Raw genomic sequence first — 24,742 nt, forward strand, 5'->3', positions numbered from 1 at the left:
TCGACATAAATTGTATCCCTTCTAGCAACGACCCGCTTCCAAGGAGGAAGAGAAAAATATTTGGCGCTTCACATTCAAGAACTTTGATAAACCTTACAACGTCACCCCCAGTTCCTAAGTATAGACGTGACTGCAGCTTGGACCGCACGATGAGAGGACACGTTTCAGTAAAAAATGGTAAAATGCAGTACAATTTGTAATCATTCTGATCCTAGCTAGTTAGTACAGACAAGCTAACGTTAGCTTTACTAGCTATTTAGCTAACGTTATCAGTTAAGTTCACTTCCTTTTCTATTTGCTAAGTTTAGGGAACAGTGCGGGTCAAATGGCATTTTTTTTATCAGCGTATTCTCTTACCAAATAAATACAGCTAGCAAGTCATGTATTGGCAATATTATACTATTGGCTGACTGTTCCGACCTGATTTAGGCAGCAAATACATCTGAACCTCAGAGTTAGGCCGCGATCCTTTGCCAGGCGTTGCGGACGTATGCCAGATCTTACAACACCCGTAATGGTATTTTACTTATCAGCTAACCATTATGTTATAGCGATCTGTTGCCTGACTGCGCAGTCGATGACGTTGCATGCTACCATTGGTTGACGCATGTAATGCCTGAACAGGGAAACATACCTTTTTAAATGTTATTTATTTAACCTTGGTTATGAACGCAGGTTTAAAGTTCTAGTGAAGTGGGAAGGAGGTATTTAACACACAGGGAAAAATCCACCTGAACCCCCTCGAGCTGGTAATTACTACTAATTATCATTCCTGAGCTCTGACTTCTCCCACATGGTGTCCTTTGACTTAACCTATTAAGGAAATTACCTTACATTTTCAGCAGTTAAATGCAACAACAAAACATATAAAAATCTATGTTTTTGAACACTATAATTTGTTTACCAACATGATAGCAGTACTTTTAGTTTATGGTTGACGCAGCTTGTTGGTCATTAGCCAGATAGTGTTTCTCAATGAGTTCCAAGCACTTGCATTTATTAATTTTATTTAACTAGGTAAGTCAGTTAAGAACAGATTTTTATTTACAATGACTGCCTACCCCGGCCAAACCCTCACCGGGACGACACTGGGCCAATTGTGCACCACCTATGGGACTCCGAATCACTGCCTGTTGTGATACAGCCTGGTCTGTAGTGAAGCCTCTTGCACTGAGATGCAGTGCCTTAGACCGCTGCGCCACTCAGGAGCCCTGCAACCGACTGGTATATAGGACTTCCCACTTGGTTATGAACAGCAGTATTAATCTTTTATTTTTGTTATTTATTTCCCTTTAGAAATGCATGTAATAGGCCTCTGATTAGGTTTGCAGAACAATTTTCTGGAAATGTTGCAAAAATGCAACTTTGGGCTTTAATGGTAGGAAGAATGTGTGCTAAGAACCTGAAATACTATTAAAATCACATACAAATGGATCCAAAGCATTTACATGTGATGGAAATGGTATTTATATCTGAAATCAAGTCACATTTGGTCTGATAGCCAAATTGATCAACTTGACCAATCCCAATTTTTGTATTCCAATAAAAAAAAAATCAAATGAGAAACTAATTTGTATTTTGCAATCAAAAACATATTTTTTGAAAGGATCAACTATTTTGTGAATTTTCTATTTATGGAGGACACCTGTCTTACATCTAGTAATATTTGGGTTGTCTTTTCTGGCTTAATTTGGAGAGAACCTTCGATCTTACCACTTCGACATGAAAGTGGTGAAGTTAGGTTGTCAATGGCAGTACTCTGAGCTCATAAACCACTCATTTTGTTTTAAAAATATATACTTATGTTCTTTTGATGTGTATGTAGCGGGGGCATCAATGTTGCTGTAAGTGTTTGCTTGTCCATATTTGTAGAATTTGGAAGCGACACAATCTAACTTGCCTATAAATATATGAATGTGGCCCTGTCTGTTTTACATCCCTTTAAAACCAATGTTGTGTTTTTGCAAACACCTGCAAAAACTACCTCTAGCTTAGAATGTTTGTTCTTCAATTTATATTTTTCTATATAATCATTACATCTTCAAGAAGAAAGGAAACATATTTAACATGTACTTGGCATGGATGTTCAACAACCTATGCTTGTATAGGGGACCAGTGATGTCAGACGAGTGGTAGGGATGTGCATCTTTCCCTTTCAAGATGTTTTGATAAGTATCTAGTAGTGATGCGCGTGCTGAAATGGATCATTCTAGGGTTTTTCTTTCATTCTTTTTAGTCTATCTGACATTAGTGAGTAAGCGTTAGGGCTTATCTGTAAGCGCCAAATAGCCTACAAGCCAAATGCTTTTGGGAATGGGCTTAAAAAGTTAGTCGATCCTCAGAGGCTAAAAGGACATGTCAGCGTTTCTTTCAATAAGAGAAAAGCTGCGAAGTAGAGAGTAGAAAGACTAGATGGCCAGAAATGTAATGTTTGGGAAAGATTTGGTGAAGTGGTAGAGGATGATAGCAGTGCTGGTTATGTGTGATTGTGAGGCACTATACAAATTCAACTGAAGTCTTATGACGGTGAACTGCAGTCAGGTCAAGACCCTGGTGAGGACGCAAATGAGCTTCCCTGAGATGGTTTCTGACAGTTTGTGCAGAGATTCTTCAGTTGTGCAAACCCACAGCTGTACAGGTGGCTGATTTTGGATTATCCCACAGGTGAAGAAGGCGGATGTGGAGGTTCTGGGCTGGCGTTGTCTGCAGTTGTGAGGCCAGCAGGAGGTACTGCCAAATTCTGTAAGACGATGTCGGAGGTGGCTTATGGTAGAGAAATTAACATTACATTTTCTGGCAATAGCTCTGGTGGACATTCCTGCAGTCAGCATGCCAATTGCACGCTCCCTCAAAACATGAGACGTCTGTGGTGTTGTGTGACAAAACTGCACATTTTAGTGGCCTTTTATTGCCCCCAGCACAAGGTGCACCTGTGTAATGATCATGCTGTTTAATCAGCTTTATATGGCACTTCTGTCAGGTGGATGGATTATCTTGGCAAAGGAGAAATGCTCACTAACAGGGATGTAAACAAGTTTGTGCACTACATTTGAGAAATAACCTTTGCATGGAAAATGTCTGGGCTATTTTATTTCGGCTCATGGAACATGGGACCAACGCTTGGTACCATGCGTTTTTATATTTTTGTTCAGTGTACATTTTCACTGGAACAGGAGTGGAGTGTTATTTCCGCATATTGAGAGAATGCGAATTAGCAGTCGGTACCTCTACCGACTGTCCCTATCATTATCAGCGTTGAACTTAATATGATAAGCTGATATTTAATATTTATCAGAAACATGTTGGGTCATTTTCACAGATTTCTATTTCCTTACAACGGGTCAAACTGATGTCATTTTGGAAATACTTGTTATTTTTTTGTATTGCGTTCTCTCCCGGTGCCTAAACATCTTTGCTCTGCGAAAGAAGCTGAGATGACAACTTTACCGACGTCAACTAGATTGACACATTCGTTCTATAAATTTAAAACATTATTCCTGGTGAGCAAGGATTTATTTAGTCTTTTAGGGCAACCTGTAATGACAGAAGAGAAGCTGCATGTATCTAATTATAGACAGTTGACTAACAAATTGAGAGCTTGGAACAAAGGTTCTATCTGCAAAAAGATGATTGAGATAATTGGCTTTCATGTTCTGAACTCTGTTTTCAGAAATTTGTCTTATTTTTTTTAATGTACTAACATGACTTGGGGGTAGCCTTGTTTTGTTCAATGGTCTGTCAATAACTCAATTGTTGAAATTATAAGCAGAAATGTATCTAAATTAGGCAAAAGAAAAATCACTGATTGTTCCAGCTCTGGCTGTAGCCTACAGTGCATTTCCTATATTTGTGGGTTAGGGTTTTGTGGGGGCCTCAGTTTTTCACTTACTTATATAGATGGGCCATTAGCAATTGGGTGCGGGTTAACAAAAAGCTGATTCGTGCATTGAACCGCATCGATTTGTTCTAACATTTGTTGCATGAACACATTCATTTTCCATTTATAGTTGTACAATCTGCTACTGGTGGAGCTCATGAGCTGGGCCTCTGTGCTGGATCTATCTGAGCTTGACTTCTGTGTAGGGCTGGGCGATTTCTATATTTTTTTTCATTAGATAACAATAATCATCACGATATTAATCAAATGTTTAAAAGGTAAACCCTTAAGTCATGAGCAAGAAAAAAAAAATGCATTAAAACTGTTAGACTAATGGCACATCAGTTTGTTGGGGTAGTTGTCTTACAAGCAAGAATGACAAGTCTGTCTACTGTCTCTAGCTTTAATGATAATTATCACTATTTTAATCAAGTGTTTAAAAGGTTAATTTCCGCTAAAGACTCAAGCCTGCCTGAATAAACCGAAGGCTTTCATGTTTCTTATTCATTGTCAGAAGTAGAACTCACAAATAACATTAACTCAATTTTTTTTTTTTTTTTAAGCTATAAAGCCTTACAAGTTATGAACAATAAATAAAATAATAGTGCAAGTCAATATGCATTATAACTAATGGCACATCACAGCTGAAGTTGGGGTAGTTGTCTTACAAGCAAGAAAGATAAGTCTGTCTACGGTCTCTGGCTTTAAAGCTGCCCTATGGCAGGTCACCATGATGCCACCTGTGCTAAAAACACTGAGGGTGAGCTGGTTGCAGGAATGCACAGGTAGCGCTTTGCCAGGTGGCTGACTTTGGGAAAGTTTTTTTTTGGGTGGATCTTCCACCAGTCCAGTGGATTGGTTTCACGGTCAGCATCAGTAGACTGAAGGTAGCAGCTGAGTTTTCAGTAAGACCTGTGGTGGTGTAGCATGGCTTTTGGAAAAATCTGCCCGGTGACTCTTTTTAGCTGGCAGTTGAGGTGAAGCAGCAGCAACGTCTCCCAGTGCTGGGCTTGGGTTTTCATGTCCCTCATTGACTATCTCTGAGACAGCTTTGCTTTTATGTGGCCCACCTTCGCTTTGATGTAATGTGTTTTAAACCGAGGGTCGACCAACGAGCCTTTGTCCAGGAAGTCATCTGTGGCTAGGTCGTCATATTTCTCTTGCAGATAGTCCATGACCAAAATTTTGATGGTTTGGGTGAGCTCTGTTTCACCATCATCAGGTTTGACTTGAGTCCCCAGGAGGCGAGGGCGTCAATGAGCTCCTCTGCTATAGCTTCACCCGTGTGGTTGTCAGGAAAGTGTGATGTTTGAAGGCATTTATTTAGAAGATTCCACTCTTTGTCAATATAGTGTATAGTAAGGATAATATAAGGCTCTGATGTGCGACTAGACCACAGATTGGTAGTAGTAGCAAAATACGTCATCTGTCTTGAGCTTTTCCTCAACTATTTCTCTACACTTGCCGTTGAGTTTAGGCAGTGCAGTGTGAGAGAAATGTTTGCGGCCAGGGAACATGTACCCGAGGTCAATTAAATTGATGAACCTCTTGAAACCTTTGACTGCTAATTGGTAGCATGTCCTTAGCAATGCAATGCATAATAGCATTTGATGTCTTTTCGATGTTTGCTCGTAAGGCATAAACGCTGTCAGCGTTGACTGCTTCGGGGGAACATCCCTAGATTGGCTGGTGCTTGGTTTTATCAATACCGTAGCTCAAACTTTCTGCATGTTATGAAGAGTGATTTTGCTTCAGATTGTGGAAAAGGTTTGTTGTATTACCAGACTTGGTAGCCACCTGTCTACGGCACAATTTGCACCCAACATTGCTCTGCTCTTTGTCGGACTTCAAAAAGCCAAACCACTTCCAAATAACTGAAACAGTTTAACCCTTTTTATCAATTTCTTTGTTGGAAGCTGCTCCTTCTCCATGGCTCAGTGCCGCTGTTTTTGCCTACATCATTCATTTTTCGTGCTTAAGTGGCTACTCCATCACTCAAGGTGCTAAGTGGTTTTTAGTGGGCGTATACCTTTCCACGTGCATGTTGTCACTTCTCTGCACGTTCCTGCTGCTTCAGAGGTGAAATGGACTGCTGTACCTAATTATTCTATATCAACATTATCAAATTAATATTAATGTTTTTATATTGTTATTGAGGGAAGTAATTCCCTCTAATTATTGATTTATCTCCCAGCCCTACTTCTGCGTGTGTAAATGGTGTACGCTCAGTGGCAAGTTTAACCTCTGGGATATGTGGGACACTTGCGTCCCATCCCACCTGGCCAAAAGCCAGGGAAAATGCAGAGCGCCAAATTCAAATGAATTACTATAAAAATTGTAACTTTCATTAAATCACAAATTATCTGAGGATGGCACCTCCGTAAACAAAAGAGAGAAAGCATATTTTAACCCTGCAGGTGCGACACAACGCAGACATAAAAATATAATTAATGCCTTACCTTTGACGAGCTGCTTTTATTGGCACTCCAATATGTCCCATAAACATCACAAATGGTCCTTTTGTTCGATTAATTCTGTCTATATATCCAAAATGTCTTTATTTGGCGCATTTGATTGATCCAGAAAAACACCGGTTCCAACTTGAGCAACGTGACTACAAAATATCTCAAAAGTTACCTGTAAACTTTGCCAAAACATTTCAAACTACTTTTATAATACAACTTTAGGTATTTTTTAACGTAAATAATCGATTAAATGGAAGACGGGATGATCTGTGTTCAATACAGGAAGAAAACAAACTGAAGCATGCTTTCTGGTCATGCGCCTCTATCTAACAGTACACTTCAAGTGACCCTCGTTCAAGATGGCCGTACTTCTTCATTACACAAAGGAATAACCTCAACCAATTTCTAAAGACTGTTGACATCCAGTGGAAGCGATAGGAACTGCAAGAAGGACCCTTAGAAATCTGGATTCCCAATGAAAACCCATTGAAAAGAGTGACCTCAATAATCAAAACAAAAATCTGAATGGTTTGTCCTCTGGTTTTTTTCTGCTAAATAAGTTCTGTTATACTCAGACATGATTCAAACAGTTTTAGAAACTTCAGAGTGTTTTCTATCCAAATCTACTAATATGCATATCTTATATTCTGGGGATGGGTAGCAGGCAGTTGAATTTGGGCATGCATTTCATCCGTATGTGAAAATACTGCCCCCTGTCACCAAAAAGTTTAAAAAAAAAATGTAAAAAAAAAAATATATATAATATTATTTTTTAAATTTGTAAACTTCTATTAGATACACCACCCCGTTCATGAAAATGGTTAGTTCCTATAGACCGTGAGTCATTTATAAAGCATGCAGACAGGCATTCAGTTACTGTTCGGTGGAATGTTAGAATGGGCTAAATGAATGACCTAGGCATACTATGTAGGCAGTTTATCGGAGCCGTAAAGGAGATTAGGCATCTACCACTCCACTACCACTGTCAGATTAGGGGGGCAATATAGCTTTTTTTTTTTTTTTTTTTGTCCCCTTCACTTTGGTTCTGAAATCACCATCACCCACTAATTAACTTGGCACTTTTGCAGATATTTATCCTATACAAATTAGCTATGAATAGCTAATGCCTATACACGGAGTGTACAAAACGTTAGGGACACCATCCTAATATTGAGTTGCACCCCCATTTGCCCACAAAGCAGGTAACCTACTGGTTAGAGCGTTGGGCCAGTAACTGAAAGGTTGCTAGATCGAATCCCCGAGCTAACAAGGTAAAAATCTCTCGGTCTGCCGCTGAACAAGGCAGTTAACCCACTGTTCCTTGGCCGTCATTGTAAATAAGAATTAGCTCTTAACTGACTTGCCTAGTTAAATAAATAATTTTTTTGCATGGATTCTACAAGGGGTCAAGTGTTACACAGGGATGCTAGTACCTGTTGACTATATGCTTTCCACAGTTGTCAAGTTGGCTGGATGCCTTTTGGGTCGTGGACCATTCTTCATACACAGGAAACTGAGTGTGGAAAGACCCCGCAGCATTGCAGTTCTTGACGCACTTAAACCGGTGCGCATGGCACCATATTTGTTCAAAGGCATTTAAATATTTTCAAGCCCATTCACCCTCTGAATGGCACACATGCACAATCCATGTCTCAATTGTCTCGAGGCTTAAAAATCCTTTAACCTGTCCTCCCCTTCATATACACTGCTTTGAAGTGGATCATAGCTTTCACCTGGTTAGTCTGTCATGAAAAGAGCGGACTGAACACAGCGGTGCAGATCACTTCAAGATAAAAACGTAATATTCAAACTCTGACTAAATATTAGCACTTCACATACTCATGGGTAATAACCTTCAATCTGGATAACACATTTCTCTAGCCTTATTTATCTACCAAAATAAACCAACCAAACATGTCTGAGAATCATGGAGAACCAATCCCCAAAAGAACACGAGACTCCTCAACGGACAGACGATTTATGCTTTTTCACCACCCGGAATGCTAAGGGTGGAAACCGATCTGATGATAAACTGGGCATACTTGAATTAGTCGTTGAAGGCGAGCCTCCAAGATGAGTGACACAAGCTGTGACAACGAAGGAAACGGACAAGCTAAAAGGTACATTCAATAAGATGGAAACGGACGTTTAATGAACTTCAAAAAGGAGAACATCTTTGAGAGAAGCCTTGACATACAGACAAGATCTATGAGAGAGAATCTGTTACTTACTGGTATCAAAGAAAAAGGTGCAAATCGTGGTGAAAGAATTCTTTCTTAGTGCTGCAGATCCCAGACGATGTTGTAGACAAAATCCAACTCTGAACATGTACACCGTTTAGGACTGGGATATGAGCACCCAATCATTGCCAATGTTTTTTATTTATTTTTAAATAACTGGTTAAAAGCCTGGGTAAAAGACACACTGGCATGGATGATCAGTTTCTGACAGAAGGTGCAGAACGGTGCAAAGTTCTGCACCCACTCTTCAAGGAGAATAGATTAAAAGGGAAATGTGTAGCTCTCATAGTCGATAAACTGTATATTGATAACATAATGTTCACACACCCATACTACTCCATGGCTATTCTAAATATTTAAGTTCCCATGGAGTTGAACAATGGAACACCCAATACTATCCATGGAAGGGATTGTAATAAAAATGGGGAAACCAAAATACAATAAAGAAATAAGCTACAACTACGCCATTCAAGCAATGTTATAACATAATTAGTATTTGACTTATCTATTTATAAAATATAAATATTAAGATTTCATTAGAAGAAAGGATAATTAACTAAATAATACATCAAGTATTAGGAACTGGGGAAAAAAAAGTACTCAATCAACATGGTAGGGATAAGAACACTGCATAAAAAGCACAGTATGTGCAGGTGTATTGTGATGCAAGGTAGGGTGTGTTTTTGCGTTTGGAAAAGTGTGGAGTTAAGTGAGTGAAAAAGGAAAATGGTTGCGAATACCAGAGCTTATGTCTGCGAGCAGGGCTTGTTTATTTTTATTTTTTATTTTACCTTTATTTAACTAGGCAAGTCAGTTAAGAACAAATTCTTATTTTCAATGATGGCCTAGGAACAGTGGGTTAACTGCCTGTTCAGAATGACAGATTTGTACCATGTCAGCTCGGGGATATGAACTTGCAACCTTTCGGTTACTAGTCCAACGCTCTAACTACTAGGCTACCCTGTGAGAGCTATTTACATTTTGTGCAGATATGGGTTATACATTTTAAAATGTAGTTTAGTTATTGTCCTATCATGATGGAACAGTCCCCAACCCTATACCCTAGACACCCACCTGAGCGACCCATACACTAAGGAGAAGTCCTTCTGTTTTATGGGCCTACTGTAAGTAGCCTATACACAGCCAAAACAAAGAAATTCAGAGACCCACTAAAGCACCACCCCCTCAAGATCTGCCTGGCAATGTTGGTCCTACAAAGCCAAAGGGGGAGAAACTCCCTTAAGGACTCGTGAGAGGCGACGGTCAAGAGCAACGCATCCTCCGAAACACAAAACCCAACCAAGCTGCACTGCTTCTTGACACAATGCCCACTTAACCCGGAAGCCAGCTGCACCAATGTGTCGGAAGAAATACCGTACACCTGGTGACCATGTCAGCATGCACTGCGCCCGGCCTGTCACTAGAGTCGCTAGTGCGCGATGGGACAAGAACATCCCTGCCGGCCAAACCCTCCACTAACCCGGATGATGCTGAGCCATTTGTGCGCCGCCCCATGGGTCTCCCTGTCGCGACCAGCTGCGTCAGAGCCTGGACTCGAGCCCAGAATCTCTAGTGGCACAGCTAGCACTACAATGCAGTCAGTGCCTTAGACCACTGCGCCACTCGGGAGGCCCGTGTGATTTCAACAGTTTTTTTAAATTAACATTTGTCTTTGGATAATTTCTAACATTCCAACCTCGTTTAGCATGATCTATTAAATGATGGCCACTGTCAATGACGGACTTTTATTTTGAAGTCTAATTGCAAAGTCCACTATTGTGGCTAGCTTCACAGATGGGTCCGACCACCATTAATCAAATAAGAACTGTCTTATGAATTTGGGTTATTTTAGATGACACCTAGCTATATAGTTAGCTAGCTAACTATATAGCTACTGAAACACATGTCGTTTTGCTATGTTTTTGGGGAAGAACATTGTTTGCATCCATGAGCTAGCTAGTTTTTATTTTATGACCAGCACTGTATATGTGGATATATTGAAGCAACATCTCAAGGCATCAGTCAGGAAGTTAAAGCTCGGTTGCAAATGGGTCTTCCAAGTGGATAATGACCCCAAGCATACTTCCAAAGGTGTGGTAAAAGCCAACAAATTCAAGGTATTGGAGTGGCCATCAAAGCCCTGACCTCAATCCCATACATTTGTGGGCAGAACTGAAAAAGTGTGTGCGAGCAAGGAGGCCTACAAACCTGACTCCGTTACACCAGCTTTGTCAGGAGGAATGGGCCACAATTCACCCATTTTATTGTGGGAAGCTTGTGGAAGGCTACCTGAAATGTTTGACCCAAGTTAAACAATTTAAAGGCAATACGACCAAATAATTGAGTGTATGTAAACTTCTGACTCACTGGGAAGGAGATTAAAAAATTAAAAGCTGAACTCATTCTCTCTTCTATTATTCTGACATTTCACATTCTTAAAATGAAGTTTTGATCCTAACTGAACTAAGACGGGGAATTTTTACTTGGATTAAATGTCAGGAATTGTGAAACTGAGTTTAAATGTATTTGACTAAGGTGTATGTAAACTTCCGACTTCGCTGTATCTAGGCAAGTCAGTTATGAACCAATTCTTATTTACAGTGATTGCCTACCCCGGCCAAACCCGGACAACGCTGGGTCAATTGTGCGCCACCCTATGGGACTCTCAATCACGGCCGGATGTGATACCGCCTGGATTCGAACCAAGGACTCTAGTGATGCCTCTTGCACTGAGATGCAGTGCCTTAGACCGCTGTGTGTGTGAACTATTTAACTGTACTAGAATGCTTATATGGCCGCATAAAAATACATTTAAAAAAATCAGTGTTTTTTTTTTGGCAAGGGAAGTATCGGCCAAAAATGTATTATCTTTTGGCGGCACTGTGCTCTTTTCAAAGGATGTGTCCCATATGTATGTTTACAGGAAACGCATTCAACAATTTTAGATGACGTTTTGTGGGAAAAAGACTGGAGGAGTTGCAAAATATACTTCTCCCATGGGCAAAAAAAATCGAAAGGATCGACTATTAGCAACTTTGATCTGAGTGTGAAAATTGTCCAAACAGATCTGCAAAGTAGATGGATGATTTAAGTATGTTATTGAACCATGAACAGATATGGCTCATTAATAGTGGATGATATTGCCACTTCTTTTTGCCATATGTTCAATCGAAGCCTACAATAAAGTGTGTGCCCTCAGGCCTGGGGGGAAGCTATAGTCATTCTGCTACCAAAGAATAGTAAAGCCCCCTTTACTGACTCGAACAGCTGACCAATCAGCCTGTTACCAACCCTTTGTAAACTTCTGGAAAAAATGGTGTTTGACCAGATACAATGCTATTTCATAGTAAAGAAATTAAGACTTTCAGCACGCGTATAGGGAAGGACACTCGATGAGCACAGCACTTACAAAAATGACTGATTGGCTGAGAGAAATTGATAAAATGATTGGGGGGGGGGGCTGTCTTGTTAGACTTCAGTGCAGCTTTTGACATTTTTGATCATAGTCTGCTGCTGGAAAAATGTATGTGTTGTGGCTTTACACCCCCTGCTATAAAGAGTTACTTGTCTAACAGAACACAGAGGTTGTTCTTTAATTGAGTCCTCTACCACATAATCCAGGTAGAATAAGGAATTCCCCAGGGTAGCTGTTTAACTCTAACGACATGCCACTGGCTTTGAGTAAGGCCAGTGTGTCTATGTATGCGGATGACTCAACGCTATACACGTCAGCTACTACAGTTACTGAAATGACTGCAACACTTAACAAAGAGCTGCAGTTATTTTCGAAATTTGTTGCAAGGAATAACTTTAATTTTTTCCATCAACCTAGAAATTCTGCCAAAAGAATTTCCTGAAACTTGTTACAAATGTAGTCGCCCATGGTTCACCAAATGTATTTTGAGGCAAAGTACCCCGTATCTCCCCATCTCCACTAACTGAAGATAATTGTAAATATAAAGATCTAGTCCATTTGAAAAAAATGGAGGCCTCTTACAAATTTGAGCAAAGTGCATAGAATTAAAAGCTATTGTTGGATATTATTAATCCTAATCGGTCAGTTTTTTTGCATGGATGATACATTGGAGATAATATAAGACAAGTACTGGAAACAATAGAACACTGAAATCTAGGAAACCTGGCTTTCTATTCATAGCTGACTTTTGAAAAGGCTGTTGATAAAGTATGACTGGAATTTACTTATAAATGTCTGGAATATTTCAATTTAGGTGCATCTCTTATGAAATGGGTTAAAGTTATGCATTTTGTATTTATCATGGATCCCGATCAGCTACTCTTCCTGGGGTCCAGCAAAATTTTAAGGCAGTTTATACAAATGTAAAACATTACAATACATTCAGATTTCACAACACACCGTGTGCCCTCAGGCCCCAACTCCACCACTACCACATATCTACAATACTAAATCTGTGTGTGTGCACACAGAAGTTTACCGGTTGATTGGTCGGTTATTTGAGCCAGTAAAGGGGGCTTTATTATTCTTGGGTAGCGGAATGACTATCTTCCCTCTAGGCCTGAGGGCACACGCTCTCTAGTAGGAATACATTGAAGATGTGGCAAATAGGAGTGGCAATATCGTCTGCTATTATCTTCAGTAATTTTCCATCTAGATTGTCAGACCCTGGTGGCTTGTCATTCTTGATAGACAACATTTTTTTTCACCTCTTCCACACTAACTTTACGGAATTCAAAAGTACAATTCTTGTCTTTTCATAATTTGGTCCGATATACTTGGATGTGTGGTGTCAGTGTTTTGTTGCTGGCACGTCATCCCTATGTTTGTTTATCTTGCCAATGAAAAAGTCATTAAAGTAGTTTGCAATATCAGTGGGCTTTGTGATGAATGAGCCATCTGATTCAATAAACTGGGGTGGAAGAAAAAGTAGGTGGGCGTGAGTTCCCCAGTAGGTGGGCGTGGGTTCCCCAGTAGGTGGGCGTGGGTTCCCCAGTAGGTGGGCGTGGGTTCCCCAGTAGGTGGGCGTGGGTTCCCCAGTAGGTGGGCGTGGGTTCCCCAGTAGGTGGGCGTGGGTTCCCCAGTAGCTTATGTAGGTTTGCTACTTGCTTGCTAAGAGTAGCTACTTCGCTCCTGTCGTCCTCTGCAAGGAGTTGCTACATTGAAAGTCAATGCAGGCCACATTGTCTTGGAACAAAACAAAGTAAACGCAGCTCCTGCAACGTTGGAAACGTTCCATAGTGGCCACCGTTTGAGACAGCCGAGCCAGCTAGGCTAGCTGGGCTTTCACGCCTCTCCCCCTATATGGAATCTGGCAGGATCCCGGGACCGATAGCAGCGCTCACAGCAATTTAGCCCAACAGACGTAGGATTCAAAATAAAAGTATATAAAAACACTTCCAGCTTTTAAACCGAGGTCTTTTAGTTCAGGTTTCAGCGTTCAACAACAAACATACGCCTCATAACCCTAGGTGTAAAATAGTAATTAATGTCTACTTAAAGTATTAAACTGTCAAGAGGAGCAAAACAAGTTTGTTCACGATCAGCATATCTATTTAGTATGGCCATCAATGTTGATATTAATTGTTGGTTCTGATTTTAATAGCTAAGGGCTTAAAAACAAAGGTCATTGTATGCTGATTCATGCTTTCTTTTAAATCCACAATTTGGATCCCTCCACAGCTCTCTAATAGAGGATCTAGATACTTTTTACAACCAAATGATGATATGCATCGGATCACCAAAAAATAAAATGTTTACTGTGTAGTTAATCAGACCATTTTATTGGTATTCTACATATCCTGAAAGAAATTATCTTACTACAATAAATGATCTCACAACAAACCGGTCAGATTTTGCTACCATGAAAAGGAAAATACCTGTATTTGTGGAAAAATCACCCTGATTCACTCTATAGTCATATCTCAGTTGACCTATTTGCTTATGGTCTTGCCTACATATAACGACTTGTTTTTTAAATTATTTTATGAGCAAAGAATACTCACTTATTTGGAACGGCAGGCCAGACTATTTCAACTGGGCATTTTATATAATTAATGTGAATTCGGTGGGCAGAAATTATTAAATATTAAAGCATTAGACCTTTCACTGAAGGTTTCAGTCATACAAAAGTTATTCTTAAATCCGAACTGGTTCTCCTAGCAAGTTAGGGTGAGACATTACTATGTTCAAGAATGGCCTTTTTCCTTTTATTCAGATTACAACCTCTCACTTTCAGGTATTTGAAAAGGAAATCATCTTTCAAAATATATCTTTTTAAAACGAGCCATAGAAAGTTTGTTGCAATTTCAGTTTAACCAGAAAAGACAGAACAAATAATACAACAAATATTGTGGTTAAACTCGTCATCTTTGTAAGGGATATCATAAATAGGACTGGTGGCGTTGTCACACATGCAGCTAATAAAAAATATATGGACATGTTTACCAAAATTACAACCAACTAATTGCAGCATTCCCGCAAAAATGGAAGAGGCAAGTAGAAGGGGGAGAAAGTAAAGAAGTTGTCTGTCGCCCTGCATTAAAGACCAAAATTGGTTTATATTTTGTTTGTTTTTATAAAGTATACCGGCTTCATTTAAGGACCAAAAAATTGGCAGCTGTGCCATATCCTCTTTCCTATTTTGCCATTTATAAGTTCATTAGAGTTACCAGCCCCAATAAATGCTTCAGAGTTCAATTAACAAACATCTCAACATTAACTGTTCAAAGGAGACTGCGTGAATCAGACCTTCATGGTCGATTTGCTGCAAAGAAACTACTACTAAAGGACACCAATAAGAAGAGACTTGCTTGGGCCAAGAAACATGAGCAATGGACTTAGGACCGGTGGTATTTTGTCCTTTTGGTCTGAGTCCAAATTTGAGATTTTTGGTTCCAACCGCCATGTGTTTGTGTGACGCAGACTAGGTTAACGGATGATCTCTGCATGTGTGGTTCCCACCGTGAAGCATGGAGGTGGTGTTATGGTGTGTGGGTGCTTTGTGGTGATGCTGTCTGTGATTTATTTAGAATTCAAGGCACACTTAACCAGTATGGCTACCACAGCATTCTGCAGCGATATGCCATGCCATCTGGTTTGGGCTTAGTGGGACTATCATTTGTTTTTCAACAGGACAATGACCCAAAACACACTTCCTGGCCGTGTAAGGGCTATTTGACCAAAAAGTAGAGTGATGGAGTGCTGCATCAGATGACCTGGCCTCCACAATCACCCGACCTCAACCCAATTGAGATGGTTTGGGATTGGTTGGACCGAAGAGTGACGGAAAAGCAGTCAGCAAGTGCTCAGCATATGTGGGAACTCCTTCAAAACAGTTGGAAAAGCATTCCAGGTGAAGCTGGTTGAGAGAATGCCAAGAGATGGCAAAGATGTCAAGGCAAAGTGTGGCTACTTTGAAGAATCTCAAATAATGCTTTGGTTACTACATGATTCCATGTGTTATTTCATAGTTTGTCTTCACTATTATTCTACAATGTAGAAAATTGTAAAAAAACAAACTTGGATGAGTAGGTGTGTCCAAATGTACGACTGTACTGTGTGTGTCTATATTATAACAACATATATTGGGGATTGGAAATTATGCAATTACATTGATGGAAGCTACAATCTATCTGTGCTATTTAAGCTGAACTGACCCCCCCCCCAAAAAAACATGTTTAGTACAACTTTGGATTTCACCTCCCCATCTTGAAATCAAATGGAAGTTTGGAAGTTGAGCGTCTTTTCACCTCCCGCTTTGGCCATGCAGTCTGCCTTGAAAAAGTGATTCCTCGTCATGGAATTATCAACTTTACCCTGTTTATCTAAAAATGACCATATACACTTTGTATAAAGCTAAACTTGTCGATGGTGAACCTGAACAGTCTAAATCAAATCTATTGTAAGCTCCTTTTCAGCAGGTAGGATATGTCTCTGGTAAAACACAATTTTCGAAAGCACCAAGATAACAATTGCAGCTTTTAAAACAACTCAACTCTGGGGGGGGAATAGCTCCGACTGGGGAAAAATCGTTGATCATTCAACTCGAAATTCCAAGTCAACTCTGGTATATTTCTAGAGATCGGACATTCCGACCGGAAGATTACCAACATGATTTGACCTTGTATTTTTCCCGAGTTGCCATTTGTCTTGAAAGCACCCCAAAATCTAGACAACGACATGGGTCAGTCAACTAATAAAACCTAATATAATGCAAGCCATTGTCACATTTGAGTGCTGAAGGTGCCATGCAGATGATCAGGCTGCCTGCATTGCGTTGGGCATAGTGCGCAGTTTGACTATGTTACTGATATTCCCTAGGGTTGTTCGGCATGCAAAATGATATGAAGATCACTGAGTATCAACACCGTTCTATGAGTCTGACACTGAAGGAAAGAATGCATGAGTTGTCACAAACTATTTCGTATTTTAGGTAGGTAGGAAACCTACGTCAGCAAAACATTTGAGTGAATTGGTGATTTGCAACGCTATAATAAATTTTTCCGACTGACGCATGCTAAATTTGGATCGGTTTGGGGTCCGTGGACCGACGCAGTACTCTCAAACATTTGCATCGGAGACTGATGTGTATTGTTAAAGCTGTAAGGATTCACCGAGTGGACATGTTTCTAATGTTTGAGGCTATTGATGCCACAAATATACTGACACACAACAAATACTATTAATGGATACACCTGGGTCTAAGGAGATACACTATGTAATGTTTGACTTTTGTTTTGTTTAGGGCCTATACAGGATGTAATTTAGGAAACTTGTTTTTCCAATGTTGGGTCTCAGGGTTAAGGTGGACAGTGCAGGGCGGGATATGGCAGGGAAAACTTACCTCAGTCCAGAGATGGAAGATGTCGCTGTCCTTCTAATTATCCTAAATTGAAGATTGAAATACTGCTAGTTTGTAATTAAACTGCCTTTTTCATCCTCATGCTAGGTAGCAAAGGCCATTTTGGGATAGCCCATATAACTTTGTGCTGAACAACAAAGGAGCCTGATTGTCTGACTATCCTTTGTTGCTCAACGCAACGTGCCATTCTAAAATAGCTGCTGTGGCTTCTGCTACCTAGCATGAGGACAAAGGCAGTTTAATTAAAAACTAACAGTATTTCAATCTTCTTGATGTCATTTTGGATAATGGGATAAATAGGAGTATGGCGACATCTTCCATCTCTGGATGAGGTACGTTTTCTCAGTCATATCCTGCGCCGGCTCCACACTTCCCTCATTTTGGCAGCCGTGCGTTCTGACCTGAAAGTTTTTGTATTTATTGCCTGAATCTCAGGTCAGAACGATCTGGCTAGTATTGGCTCAAACACATTTTCTTTTTACCATTAGCACCCCTTTTTGCATTGTTCAACCCTGACTGTAACTGAATCAATTGTAACAAAAGGCATTGCTGTCCTCATTAAAACCAAATGCTCTATTTCAGTTCCCCCTCTTCCTCTCCCCGCTCTGCGCCTCATGGTCCCACCACTGCGCCTGGTCTCAGCAGCCATCTGGCAAACGATCCAGCAGAGTCACGTGATGGATTATGGGATGCTGGAGGAGTTTGTTACCATGGTCACAGATGTGGTTCCAGAGCTTCTGAATGACAGTCAGAGGGCCCAACTTATTCTGGGTCTTCGAGCACGGGTGAGAGGGAGGGACGGAACTAGTGCTCTTGTGCGGAAAGATGAGATTAACATATTTAGTCATGCATGTCTTCCCCTCTACATTTTCTGACTTGGATGCTCTGCTTTCAGCTGGTCCTGGAGTTGTGTCGCTCGAAGCCGTTCACAGACCTCCAGACCATTCAGCCACACCTGGACAGGATAAAGACCCTTACACCTCTCTGGGGGACACAGGTGAGCTCCTCACGGGCAGAGAATCCGCTAATGTCTGTCGGTCATAAATATTTCTGATATGACTGATCCATTAGGTCAAACATATGCAGCATAAATGAAAAGCTATCATTTAGGATGTCCTGATTTAAGGCAACATTTATATTCTGTGTTTAAGGCGGATGCAGAGGTGGGATTATCTGAATCCAGCTTCCTGGGGCTGGTTCAAACCCTTCTGAAAGACCCAGATGAGAGGGAACATTTCTTCCAGGTCAGTGGGTATGGAATAGTTGTCAGTTCCATGTGACTGCTGTATGTTTCCACAAATGAAAAATCCCAGGAGATTATTTAATAGATGGCTTATATTCCTTTACTCATAGGAATATGAGTAAAAATATAATCCTGACCAACCTGCCTTCTAAATACACCTCTGCTGTCTTCAACCAGGATTTCAGCGATCACTGCCTCATTGCCTGCGTCCGTAATGGGTCCGCGGTCAAACGACCACCCCTCATCACTGTCAAATGCTCCCTAAAACTCTTCAGCGAGCAGGCCTTTCTAATCGACTTGGTCCGGGTATCCTGGAAGGATATTGACCTCATCCCGTCAGTAGAGGATGCCTGGTTGTTCTTTTAAAAGTGCTTTCCTCACCATCTTAAATAAGCATGCCCCGTTCAAAAAATTTAGAACTAAGAACAGATATAGTCCTTGCTCTATAGTCCTTGCTCTTGACCAGCACAAAAACATCCTGTGGCATACTGCATTAGCATCAAACAGCCACCGCGATATGCAACTTTTCAGGGAAGTTAGGAACCAATATACACAGGCAGTTAGGAAAGCAAAGGCTAGCTTTTTCAAACAGAAATTTGCATCCTGTAGCACAAACTCCAAAAAGTTCTCGGACACTGTAAAGTCCATTGAGAATAAGAGCACCTCCTCCCAGCTTCCCACTGCACTGAGGCTAGGAAACACAGCCACCACTGATAAATCTACAATAATCGAGAATTTCAATAAGCATTTTTCTACGGCTGGCCATGCTTTCCACCTGGCTCCCCCATTTCACCTTCACCCAAATCCAGATAGCTGATGTTGTGAAAGAGCTGCAAAATCTGTACCCCTGCAAATCAGCTGGGCTAGACAATCTGGACCTTCTCTTTCTAAAATTATCTGCTGCAATTGTTGCAACCCCTATTACTAGCCTGTTCAACCTCTATTTCATATCGTCTGAGGTCCCTAAAGATTGGAAAGATGCCGCGGTCATTCCCCTCTTCAAAGGGGGAGACACTCTTGACCCAAACTGTTAGACCTATATCCATCCTGCCCTGCCTTAAGTCTTCAAAAGCCAAGTTAACAAACAGATCACCGACCATTTCGAATCCCACCGTACCTTCTCCGCTATGCAATCTGGTTGCCGAACTGGTTATGGGTGCTGCTCAACCATGCTCAAGGTCCTAATCGATATCATAACCGCCATCGATAAGAGACAATATTGTGCAGCCGTATTCATCGACCTGACCAAGGCTTTCGACTCTGTCACTCACCGCATTCTTATCGGCAGACTCAACAGCCTTGGTTTCTCAAATGACTGCCTCTCCTGGTTCACCAACTACTTCTCAGACAGAGTTCAGTGTGTCAAATCGGAGGGCCTGTTGTCCGGACCTCTGGCAGTCTCTATGGGGGTGCCACAGGGTTCAATTCTTGGGCCGACTCTTTTCTCTGTATACATCAATGATGTCGCTCTTACTGCTGGTGATTCTCTGTTCCACCTCTACGCAGACGACACCATTCTGTATACTTCTGGCCCTTCTTTGGACACTGTGTTAACTAACTTCCAGATGAGCTTGAATGCCATACAACTCTCCTTCCGTAGCTTCCAACTGCTTTTAAATGCAAGTAAAACTAAATGCATGCTCTTCAACCGATAGCTACTCGCCCGTCTAGCATCACTTCTCTGGATGGTTCTGACTTAGAATATGTGGACAACTACAAAACCTAGGTGTCTTGTTAGACTGTAAACTCTCCTTCCAGACTCGCATTAAGCATCTCCAATCCAAAATTAAATCTAGAATCGGCTTCCTATTTCACAACAAAGCATCCTTCACTCATGCTGCCAAACATACCCTTGAAAATCTGACTGTCCTACCGATCCTTGACTTTGGTGATGTCATTTACAAAATAGTCTCCAAATCTCTACTCAGACTACATCCAATTTGCTATCACAGTGCAATCCGTTTTGTCACCAAAGCCCCATATACTACCTACCACTGCGACCTATGCTCTCGTTGGCTGGCCCTCGCTTCATATTCGTCGCCAAACCCACTGGCTCCAGGTCATCTATAAGTCTTTGCAAGGTAAAGCCCTGCCTTATCTCAGCTCACTGGTCACCATAGCAGCATGTGCTCCAGCAGGTATATTTCACTGGTCATCCCCAAAGCCAACTTTTCCTTTGGCCACCTTTATTTCCAGTCCTCTGCTGCCAATTAGAAAAATCACGGCAGCTGGAGACCCATATCTCCCTCACTAACTTTAAGCATCAGCTGTCAGAGCAGCGTACCGATCATTGCACCTGTACACAGCCAATCTGTAAAGAGCCCACCCAACTACCCCATCCCCATGTTATTTATTTTTTGCTCCTTTGCACCCCAGTATCTCTACTTGCACATCTATCACTCCAGTGTTTAATTGCTAAATTGTAATTATTTCTATGGCCTATTTATTGCCTGTATATATATACTTTTCTATTGTGTTATTGACAGTACGTTTGTTCATCCCATGTGTTACTCTGTTCTTTTTGTTGCACTGCTTTGCTTTATCTTGGCCAGGTCGCAGTTGAATATGAGAACTTGTTCTCAACTGGCCTACCTGGTGAAATAATAATACAATTTTAAAAACTCTGTTTTAGGATGTTTTTCCTGTAGAATTTGGTTCCAGTTATGATGCAGCCATACAGAAACTCATGTGGCAATTCCTTTCGAGACTGGAGAAGCTACTTCCTGTGTCAAACTTCCAACAGGTACTAGTAGAAATACAATTATATAGAGGAACCATGGGCTTGACACTTACGCAATATTGTGAATTCTACCTATATTCCTTCTAACTCTGTATTCCTCATTGTGTCAGGCTGCCTTGCTGCTCAGCGACTCCCCCTCTCTTCTTGAGGAATGTGTTGAGTCAGTGTCTCACCCTCAGCAGCTGAAAACTCTGCTTCAGTACCACAGAGACCTTGGCCAGCTGGACAACCATGGTAAGCAATTTCACAGGACCCGTATAGATGTTTGCTTTTCTTCTGTAGGGACAAAAACATTTTCACTATTCAAAGTTTCTTTCATTTATCCTCTTCCCTTTCTAGATACTCTGTCTTCTTCCGATGGGGACTGCATTCTTTCAGCTCTCTGTCTCCCTCCAGTAGAAAGGGTGGTGATTGCAACTGAACAGACAGATTCAGAAACACACGTATCATCCTTGAATGTCTTTATAGATACATTCACCAAAGAGTTGGAGGTGGACTCTGCAACACTGGCAAAGTACACAGAGATGGAACCCGGGACAAATATGGACGTAATAGCAGAGGATAGGGTGGAATGTAAGAGAAAGGAAAAAGCATCCTCAGTTATTAATGAAGAGGATAATTCAGAGTTTGCTGAGACTGAAGAGGTGGAACCAGTCTTGGTTTTAGGGGAAGATGGGAAGATGGCACCTTTAATCAAAACCAATAAACTCAAAGGGCTCAAAAGAGACAGAAATGACACCGGTGGCATGCCTGATGGAAAAAAACACCGAACACCTAGCCCTCCACAAATGAAAAGCATAGACCTGTCTGATACGATCATATCGTCCATGCTTCACAAGCCCTCAGTGGAGCTACAAAGGATTGACACCGCTAACCTGACGTTGCCCTTAGAACCAGTGAGAAGAAACAGGGGTCGTAAGATGAAGACATTGCTAGCACGAGAATTGAAGCAAACCAAAACTGAATTTTCAGAACAGAAAAAACGTGTCTGCAAGAGGGTTAAAACACCCCAAAACCCCAATATGTGCACAGTGTGTGGACGTGTCTTATCCCGCTTTTCAGACATGAAAAAGCACATGCAAACCCATAAGAACGGTCGCACCTATCAGTGTCGCAATTGTCAGAAGACTTTCAAGCACTTGTACACTTTGCAAACTCACAGAAAGTCATGTCTATTTGGAACTGGGCAACAAGAGGAGATTCCCTCTGTAGAGGGCAGTAGTGTTCCGTTTACTATGTGTGAGGCAGAATTCGCACAATCCTCAATAGACCGTAGAACATGCAAGGTGTGCGGCAAGATTGTGCATCGCATTGGATACTTGAGTACCCACATGAAGATTCACTCTGCGAATCGTCACTATTCACTCGGAGAAGCGAAAGCAGTCCAGAAAGCATCACCTGAGGGAGAAGACACCGAGCCGTCCAGTGGTGTTACTCTTGAGGACAGTGACTCATCCTCCACCAGTACTCCCCAGGACCCATCTTACGACCCAGAACTCAGCCAGATCAAAAGACCAAAGTGCTCCAGCACAGCAAAGAAGTCAAACCGAAAAACCTTCCAAAAACCAAAACATATGTGCCGTATTTGTGGTAAATACGTGACTGCTGGAGCCTTTGAGTATCACATGAGAACTCACTCAGGCGAGCGCCCTTTCTCCTGCCCTCATCCTCAGTGTGGGATGAAGTTCATACACAGCGGAGGTTTGCGGGTCCATCTCAGACGCTATTGCAAGGTTCGGACAGTTGACGCTGCTGAGCTCGACAGCTTCAACATACGTTTTGAGTGTGACAAATGTGAGAAGACATTCACGATCCAATCAAAACTGAGGAAACACAAACTTATCCACGGCCCGCTCTACTGCACAGGGTGCAGGAAGGTATTGCCTGACTTAGAAACTTTAACCAGACACAAGCTTTGGCACAGGCCCGTTCAGTGCAGCATGTGTGAGGAGAGCTTCATGCTCACAAACCTCAGAACACACTATCTGGATGTCCATAAGTTCAGCGGACCGTTCGTCTGCACCCACTGTCCGAAAAGCTACAAGAAGTTCCATTCCCTCATCAAACACGAGATGGTTCACACCGGGAACCTCCCCTTACAGTGCTCCCAGTGTCCAAAGAGATTCATCTACAATTACGACCTAGTTGAACACGAGAAAAGGCACTCTGACGACAGGCCTTGTCTCTGCTGGGAGTGTGGCAAGGCCTTCTGTACCAACATTGACCTGAAACAACACATGCAGAATAGCCACGGTGAAAAATCCACAGAGTGTCGTTTCCCGTGTCGCCATTGTGGGAAACCCTTCAGGCTTAGTAATTCCCGTGCGAACCATGAGAAGACTAAGCATGGTGGGGTGCGCTACCCGTGTACGTACTGTGGCAAGCAGTTTGTTTGTGCAAATGCATTGAAAAGGCATGATCTGATTCACACGGGGGAGAGACCTTTTAAATGCAACCATAAGAGTTGTGATAAGGCTTTCAGGTCGAGAGCTGAACTGAGGATACACACGAGATACCATACTGGAGAACGGCCGTTCAAGTGCAACGTCTGTGGAAAGGGCTTTGTTCAAGCCAATTATCTCACTACGCACTACCGGACTCATACAGGAGAAAAGCCGTATTCATGTTCCGTCTGTGACAAAAGCTTTAACTACCATGACTCCTTGAAGAGACACATGTCTACACACTCAAACGAGAAGCCTTATAAATGCTTGGACTGTGGAAAAGCTTTCGAACGTAAAACTCTGCTGAATGTACATAAACGATCATGTACATCATTATTGAAATGTTAATAATCCCTCCTTCCCCCCAATTGTGCTTTAATGTAACAAGATGTACATTTGATAAGATTGTGGCCTGAGTGCATTTCCCACTTTATTTTTGTAATTTTTTTGTTGTGGCCAGTCAATGTTTCCCCTTTTCAAATAACTACAGTTATGCGAGAAAAGTCTAATTGAAACTAAATAAAAGTAGAATAAAATACTTGGTTATGGTTTTGTATAACACTGTTCTTTCAGTTCCTCTCCTTGTCTCAACCTGGTTAGCCATTTCACATCGGCTACTGTTGCCGAAAGGCTGGCAAATGGCGATATTGAGTTGTTTCATCTTACCGTCCAAAAGGAATCTATGCAAGTAGATTCGTAATGAAAGTATGCATACTTTCTATTTTTTTCACCTTCTCGCCATTAGATTGAGGAAATCCATACCGTTGCAGCCTGAATGGAGAATGTTTTATGTACAAACCAGCCCACAGGATATGAGTGTACCGGCTGCATACATTCCCTTTGGATTATAAGATAAAACTACTCAAAATCGCTATCTGCTGGCCTTTGGACTATAG

At 41.4% G+C, this 24,742-nt stretch overlaps 1 protein-coding gene and 1 pseudogene across 4 annotated transcripts; one reads left to right on the plus strand and one right to left on the minus strand.

The window, feature by feature from the left end:
• On the plus strand, positions 1 to 24,388 carry LOC110498867 (uncharacterized). 4 transcript variants are annotated; one of them, XM_021575537.3, is made up of 8 exons: positions 9 to 177; positions 2,665 to 2,742; positions 18,002 to 18,204; positions 18,315 to 18,416; positions 18,571 to 18,663; positions 21,295 to 21,405; positions 21,513 to 21,636; positions 21,742 to 24,388. In XM_021575537.3, the coding sequence occupies exons 1-8, from the start codon at positions 150 to 152 to the stop codon at positions 24,192 to 24,194; spliced, it is 3,192 nt and encodes a 1,063-aa protein (XP_021431212.3). In that variant the 5' UTR covers positions 9 to 149; the 3' UTR covers positions 24,195 to 24,388. The 4 variants fall into 4 exon arrangements, with proteins under 4 accessions (XP_036811554.2, XP_021431212.3, XP_036811553.2 ...); XM_036955658.2 differs by having other exon boundaries at positions 2,665 to 2,727; XM_090212197.1 differs by lacking the exon at positions 2,665 to 2,742 and adding an exon at positions 15,691 to 15,910 and having other exon boundaries at positions 24 to 177.
• Positions 4,505 to 5,172, minus strand: LOC149974389 (uncharacterized; annotated as a pseudogene).
• Positions 24,389 to 24,742: the final 354 nt, after the last annotated feature.

The sequence above is a fragment of the Oncorhynchus mykiss genome, chromosome 20 (assembly GCF_057628025.1).
Source record: "Oncorhynchus mykiss isolate SJ-2025 chromosome 20, ASM5762802v1, whole genome shotgun sequence".
Lineage (NCBI taxonomy): Eukaryota > Metazoa > Chordata > Actinopteri > Salmoniformes > Salmonidae > Oncorhynchus > Oncorhynchus mykiss.